This window comes from Oncorhynchus masou, chromosome 5, assembly GCF_036934945.1.
Source record: "Oncorhynchus masou masou isolate Uvic2021 chromosome 5, UVic_Omas_1.1, whole genome shotgun sequence".
NCBI classification, from domain to species: domain Eukaryota; kingdom Metazoa; phylum Chordata; class Actinopteri; order Salmoniformes; family Salmonidae; genus Oncorhynchus; species Oncorhynchus masou.
This window is the reverse complement of record NC_088216.1, coordinates 19,065,365-19,072,615: the sequence shown is the minus strand read 5'-3', so window position 1 is coordinate 19,072,615 and position 7,251 is coordinate 19,065,365. Positions and strand designations below refer to the sequence as shown.

Below are 7,251 nucleotides of genomic sequence, written 5' to 3'. Positions count from 1 at the left end.
TTAAAGCCGGTTTGGATACAAAAAGATTTCCCAAGCTTTAAACATCCCAAGGAGCACTGTGCAAGCGATAATATTGAAATGGAAGGAGTATCAGACCACTGCAAATCTACCAAGACCTGGCCGTCCCTCTAAACTTTCAGCTCATACAAGGAGAAGACTGATCAGAGATGCAGCCAAGAGGCCCATGATCACTCTGGATGAACTGCAGAGATCTACAGCTGAGGTGGGAGACTCTGTCCATAGGACAACAATCAGTCATATATTGCACAAATCTGGCCTTTATGGAAGAGTGGCAAGAAGAAAGCCATTTCTTAAAGATATGCATAAAAAGTGTTGTTTAAAGTTTGCCACAAGCCACCTGGGAGACACACCAAACATGTGGAAGAAGGTGCTCTGGTCAGATGAAACCAAAATTGAACTTTTTGGCAACAATGCAAAACGTTATGTTTGGCGTAAAAGCAACACAGCTCATCACCCTGACCACACATCCCCACTGTCAAACATGGTGGTGGCAGCATCATGGTTTGGGCCTGCTTTTCTTCAGCAGGGACAGGGAAGATGGTTAAAATTGATGGGAAGATGGATGGAGCCAAATACAGGACCATTCTGGAAGAGAACCTGATGGAGTCTGCAAAAGACCTGAGACTGGGACGGAGATTTGTCTTCCAACAAGACAATGATCCAAAACATAAAGTAAAATCTACAATGGAATGGTTCAAAAATAAACATATCCAGGTGTTAGAATGGCCAAGTCAAAGTCCAGACCTGAATCCAATCGAGAATCTGTGGAGAGAACTGAAAACTGCTGTTCACAAATGTTCTCCATCCAACCTCAATGAGCTCGAGCTGTTTTGCAAGGAGGGAGGAATGGGAAAAATTTCAGTCTCTCGATGTGCAAAACTGATAGAGACATACCTAAGTGACTTACAGCTGTAATCGCAGCAAAAGGTGGCGCTACAAAGTATTAACTTAAGGGGCTGAATAATTTTGCACGCCCAATTTTTCAGTTTTGATTTGTTAAAAAAGTTTGAAATATCAATAAATGTCGTTCCACTTCATGATTGTGTCCCACTTGTTGATTCTTCACAAAATAATACAATTTTATATATTTATGTTTGAAGCCGAAATGTGGCAAAAAGGTCGCAAAGTTCAAGGGGCCGAATACTTTCGCAAGGCACTGTATCTATACAATGCTGCTACATACGTGTGTGTGTGTAGATATATAGATAGACCATACCAATCAAAAGTTTGGACACCTAGTTTGGACCATATTCAAGTGTTTTAATTTATTTACTATTTTCTACATTGTGGAATAGAGCGCCAATTGAGTATCTGGTCAATATAATGGATAATCTGTGTTTTGACATGTTAGATCATTGATGTGCAGCTCTTTTGAACTCAGGACCTCAGGTCATGTTTCTGAGAATCTGCCCAAACATTGACAGATGAATGAATATGGCAAGGTCACACAATGCTGCTAGGTGGGGCCTGGTGGGGTCATAGAGGTAAATGTACAGTAGTTAACATCAGTGAAGTGAAACTAGCTGTGATTTATAAGCATGTTACATTGTAAATATATGAGGTGGACATGTAGCATTGTAAACATATGATTGGGGGGTGGCATTCCAAGAAAAGGAAGAAGACCCTTTGCTCAAAAGCAATCCATCAAGCCTTCAAGATACCGGTGAACAGAGGATAAGGAGAGAAAGAGCAAACAGAGGAGAGGGGGGAAGAAGGAAGCTTGAGAGATAAGGAGAAACACTGATTAACACTGAGGTGGAAAATGTGGAGTCTGATCATTAGCTTTTAAAAACAATGTCAGTCACATGCTGCCAGCACTCCTTCTCTGGTCCCAAGACTGACTCGGGGTCAAGGGTGTGAGCAACTGTCATGCTCCAGTGGCAAGGTTGTGGTCTGGGTTTGATCACAGACTGGCCTGGGGGTGGGGCGGGGGTTGTGACTGGGGGTTGTGGCTGGGGGTGGGGCGGGGCGGGGGTTGTGGCTGGGGGTTGGCCCCGGGTTACCTTGGTTCTATCAGGACAGACAGACAGGAGCTGATAAAAGAGGAGTGGAGACTGACTAGACAGACTAGTGTTGACACGGCTGCAGTAGGACACCTCACCACCATCACTTATCACAGTGAGTGTATTTACATGACATTCTTATCAACCTGTAGGGTTTCAGTGTAGTAGAAACAGCACTTTCAGGATTTTTCATAAGGAATATGGCTGGCTATTTGTTTTTTTGCTAAATAGATCTGCATTTTCTGTTTTATTTTGATGTAAAGTTGACTGCTCTGTATCTAGGTTTTGGAGAAGTAGTTCTGTAGGTGAGTTGTAGGTTATTTAAAATAGTTTGTTAGTTACAAAACTTCTGCTAGATTCATTCTTTGACACTTCTAATGCAACGGGCATGAGAGAGATGAGATCACGAGACATGACCCTTCCCTGGGTCATGGTTCGACCGGATACAGCTTATGTCAAATTGAATTCAAAAGTTGAATTTGTTAGCGTTTTAGCTAACCCTAACATTAACCTAATTATCCTAACCGGCTATGAATGGTCAACTCTGACAAGTTGTGTTACTCTCTTCCCTGCCACAGTGGTACTAGAACTCTGATTGGCAACAGCGAGTCCCAGCTGGGATTGGTCAACTCACTAAACAATCAATAAGCAGCCATTTTGAATTTACAAGTGGTGCTTACTCTGGGGAAGATAGAGAATGAGTCTGTCAACACATGTGAGAGCCTTGGTTACTTGTGGTAGTTTTCTTGCTTAGTTGGTGCAATGTAAGGTTATTGCTTGTTCTGAGTTGGCAGTGTTTGCATGTTTTAGTTTCAATCTGCAGTTTGTGCTTTGTCATGGAAAATGCTACAATCTGTAGTGCCATATCAGAGTATTTTCAGTTATTCTGTGGTCCTAACATTGGACTTGGATTTTGTCAAATAAAACCAAAGCAAGTTATCATGAATTGTTTTTGTCCTTCAGATGGCCCTTCCCCTGTTCACCCTCCTGCTGACTGCCCTTCCTGTGGTCCACTGCCTCCCCACTACCTTCCAGGACCTGGAGCAAAGCAGTAGTATGTACATTTAGAACAGTGGTGGGAGGTGCTATAAGAGGACGGGTGTCATGTAATGGCTCGATTGGAATAAATGGAATGGTATCAAATATATGGAAAACTCATGTTCGACGCTGTTTCATTGATTTCATTCCAGACATTACAATGAGCCTGTCCTCCTATAGCTCCTCCCACCAGTCTCCACTGCTTTTCAGTTACACTTCCACTGATGCATCCCATTTGGCTACAAATCAATCTGTTATAGTAAATTGTGTATATAAACTACATTTTCTGGGGACGCTATGTGTTTGTTGGAGGATGTAATGGGTTTGATTCCTGCATGGGCCTTGTACACTTGAACTGTACATTTATTTGGTTAAAAGTTAAATGTCTATAATTCTACATGTATGGTGGTTTCTCCCCAGAGAACCAAACGTCCATCCGGTTCCTGGCTCTTGGGGACTGGGGCGGGGTGCCCTACCCTCCCTACATCACACCGGTGGAGAAGGCTACAGCCTGGGAGATGGGCAAGATAGCAGAGCAGATGGGCGCAGACTTTGTTCTTGCCCTGGGTGATAACTTCTACTACTCTGGAGTGAACAGTGCAGATTCCCCAAGATTCCAGGTCAGTTGTTAAGCAGAGTTACTCCAGCTATGGCAGAATGGATCAAATATCCTTACTTTCTTTGCTGTGAATGTTTTCTGATCCTAATTGTTAGTTGCTGTGTCTGTGTTACATCTTGAGGAATTTTAAATGTGTATGGTTTGCAAACGGAATGCACTTGTTTATCAATCTAAAATGACCTTTGCCCTCTCAGGATACCTTTGAGCACGTGTACACGGCTGACTCTCTCAACATTCCCTGGTACATCCTGGCTGGAAACCACGACCACGCGGCAACGTCAAGGCTCAGATCGACTACAGCCGCAAGTCTGACAGATGGTAAGAAACGGACACTTATACCAGAGACAGAGCGAGACATCTCACTCGCACCTCTTGTCTGGTTCATGAACTAAGCAGACAAGACCCAGCTGATAATGCATTGGTGCCTATGCAACAGCCACTCCTTCAGCAGAACGGAACTGTGACCCATTTTTCATTGGTAAATGGCCTGAGTGGAACATCTTCATTTATCCACTGTCTTTGCTTAGACCTTATGCAAGTCTTTGACAGCATAAAACCTTTAAGGTTTTTCATATCTGTTCATCATGAATGTTTTATCATGCAGCAGAATCAGTCTTTTCATTGCATAACCCTAGTCTGAATCCCAAATGTCTAAAATAGTACACTATGTTGGGATTAGGGTGCCATTTGGGATGCAGACTGTTTCACTGAGTTGTTTCTATCTTAACCTTCATTGATCAGTCTTCATTCATTGAGCCTCAATCCCCCTCAGGCGGTTCCCTCACTACTACTACGAGCTGAACTTCCATATCCCCAACACCAAGCGCACGCTGAGCATCATGATGCTGGATACAGTGATGCTGTGTGGTAACTCTGACGACTACGATGATGAGAAGCCTCGCGGACCCTCCAGCACCATTGAGGCCAACCGACAGGTACACAGATTATTCTGGGCTTTGTTAAATAAAATGTTTTTGGCTTGAACTTTTAAAGTCACTTTAAGATTTGAGATTCTATTGACTGACTTTGTTCCACCGACCCTGTCAACCTGACTATTGTTGCAACTGGATGTACTTTTTACACTTGTTATTCTTCTTGTCCTTATGGTTAATTAATTCCAACTGCTGACAAATTCTCCATCAGAAATCCCAAAAACAATGTAATAGAGGAAATGATCAAGAACTAAGTCTTAATTTACTGTATCCACCTACCAGCTGACCTGGCTGCAAAAAGAGGATGGCCCAGTCCAAGGCTGACTTCCTGCTTGTGGCTGGTCACTACCCGTGTGGTCAGTGTCTGAGCACGGCCCCACAGAGTGCCTCCTGAAGAGACTACGCCCCCTTCTGGTCAAGCACAAGGCCACTGCATACTTCTGTGGTCACGATCACAACCTGCAGGTTTGCGGAGGTTTTGAAACTTAATTTAGCATAGTCTTCTCCTCAACTATTCTATTCTATCAACCAGAGGGTTGCTGTTAGATAAAGGAAGGCCATATGGAAGATGGATTGTTTACTTTAGCGTGTCACTTTAGCGTTCTCGATTTATTGATGGATAATGTTAAAACTCCTCGGGATCAGTGTCCTTTCACGGGACGGTTGAGCTAACGTAGGCTAATGCGATTAGCAAGAGGGTGTAAGTAACAAGATCATTTCCCAGGACATAGACATATCTGATATTGGCAGAAAGCTTAAATGTTTGTTAATCTAACTGCACCGACCAATTTACAGTAGCTATTACAGTGAAATAATACCATTCTGTTTGAGGAGAGTGCACAATTTTGAACAAAGTTATTAATAAAGAAATACATTATGGCCTTTTGCATTTCAAAGATGAAGGTACAAAAAAATACAAAATAACTTCTTTTTTTTCTTCTTTGTATTATCTTTTACCAGATCTATTGTGTTATAGTCTTCTAGATTTCTTTCACATTTCCACAAACTTCAAAGTGTTTCCTTTCAAATGGTACCATGAATATGCATATCCTTGCTTCAGGGCCTGAGCTACATTAGGTTTGGGTCTGTCATTTTAGGTGAAAATTGAAAAAAAGGGATGAATACTTAAGCTGTTTTTAAGTTGCATAATAGTATTGTTTGGAATGGCAAACTGTAGAAAAATGTTCAACACAATTAAAAAATATTTTCAGTTAGTGGCTCTGTTTTAAAATGTTTGCGCTCTTCCAAACATGACCCTGACTGACCCCCCATTCTCTCCTCAGTACCTGAAGGAGTCTGGTGTGGGCTATGTTGTGAGCGGTGCGGTAACTTCCTGGACCCAGACACGCGTCACTGGCATCATGTCCCCAAAGACACCCTCAAGTTTTTTACAGGCCAGGCCTCTACCCTGGGAGGCTTTGTCCACGGAGAGGTCAGTCATAAATATAATTGTCCATTCTACTGGTTTAATGAATTGTCGTATCTGTATACTGTTTGTGGTTTTGATACTTGTAGACTGACTTTGGATGTGTCATATGGCAGCCTATTCTCAATAGTCTCTGATCAATAGTGCACTACATGGGGAATAGGGTGCCATTTAAGACGTACATTTTCCTGTTTCTGGAGGAGGGGGTCAATAAAGTTGTATTGTATTGAAGGTAACCAAGCACAAGATGACCCTCACCTTCATCCAGGCTAAAGGGACGTCTCTGTACCGCACTGTCTTGCCACGCAGGGACATCGACGATGACCAAAATGACAGCGGCGAGGAGGATTAGCCCTAGTGGAAGAGATGATTTGAAATAGACGGTCACAATTGACCTGTGTGTATATATATGACCGAGCCCTTAAATTAAGGACTACATTGATTTATTTTACAATACTTCTACTTTAGCAGTTCAATTCTGTCAAATTACAATTTACTCAGATGTAGTCCTTCGTAAGGGCTAGATATTGACCATGTACAATAGGATGGATGGCTGAGGTGTGGATACAGACTGGCAGGTTTTATAGCTCATGTTTGGTGGATGGATGAGTTCAGGTTGAGTTTTAGAAAACAACTTTGGCATTATGAGTTTGCCTGAATGTAGCATGAAGGAGAATAATGTATTTTAATAAATAAAGGATGTTGTATGATTTTTTTTGTTTTGTTTTTGTGTGTTCATTTAAAGAATAAATAACATTTTGGATTAGTTTTCCTGTAGTTTGTACATATTGATGCCAATCTGTTAAATCTTTCAAGGCTTTTGCTATATTGATCATTGGGTCTCAGCATTAGCATTGAAGGTCCAAATCATCTATTTATCCTTGTACATGCTGCCCTCTGGCGACTAGGCTATTTCACTGCACTGCAGTTAAGAATCAGGGAGAAAGCATTTGCCAGTGTTCAAATTTAATTGACTCAAAAAGGCCAGGCTCTGACAAGGGGTGATGACTGTAATAACTCAACTGAAGGGTGTTCACGTAAGTCCAAACGTCATGATCAAATTGGTCTTAGATAGTTGGACAGCTTTACGGTTGCTCCACTTCTTTTCAAACAACATTTGCTCTGTTTGAATAAAATACATACCTCAGTCTCTCTCTGAACCCACTGGCATTGGGAGCAGAGGTGTGTGAGTGCTGCTGACCATGCTCTTTT

The 7,251-nt window shown here is 42.1% G+C and overlaps 1 protein-coding gene across 1 annotated transcript; it reads left to right on the top strand.

Moving 5' to 3' along the window:
• The first annotated feature begins 2,051 nt into the window (after positions 1-2,051).
• On the top strand, positions 2,052-6,391 carry acp5a (acid phosphatase 5a, tartrate resistant). The gene is given in 12 exon segments (XM_064957507.1): positions 2,052-2,139; positions 2,988-3,078; positions 3,483-3,682; positions 3,876-3,948; positions 3,951-3,999; positions 4,454-4,616; positions 4,896-4,910; positions 4,912-4,963; positions 4,966-5,078; positions 5,897-5,933; positions 5,936-6,045; positions 6,272-6,391. Coding segments are annotated over 11 exon segments (1,023 nt in total). The 5' UTR covers positions 2,052-2,139.
• The last annotated feature ends 860 nt before the right edge of the window (positions 6,392-7,251 follow it).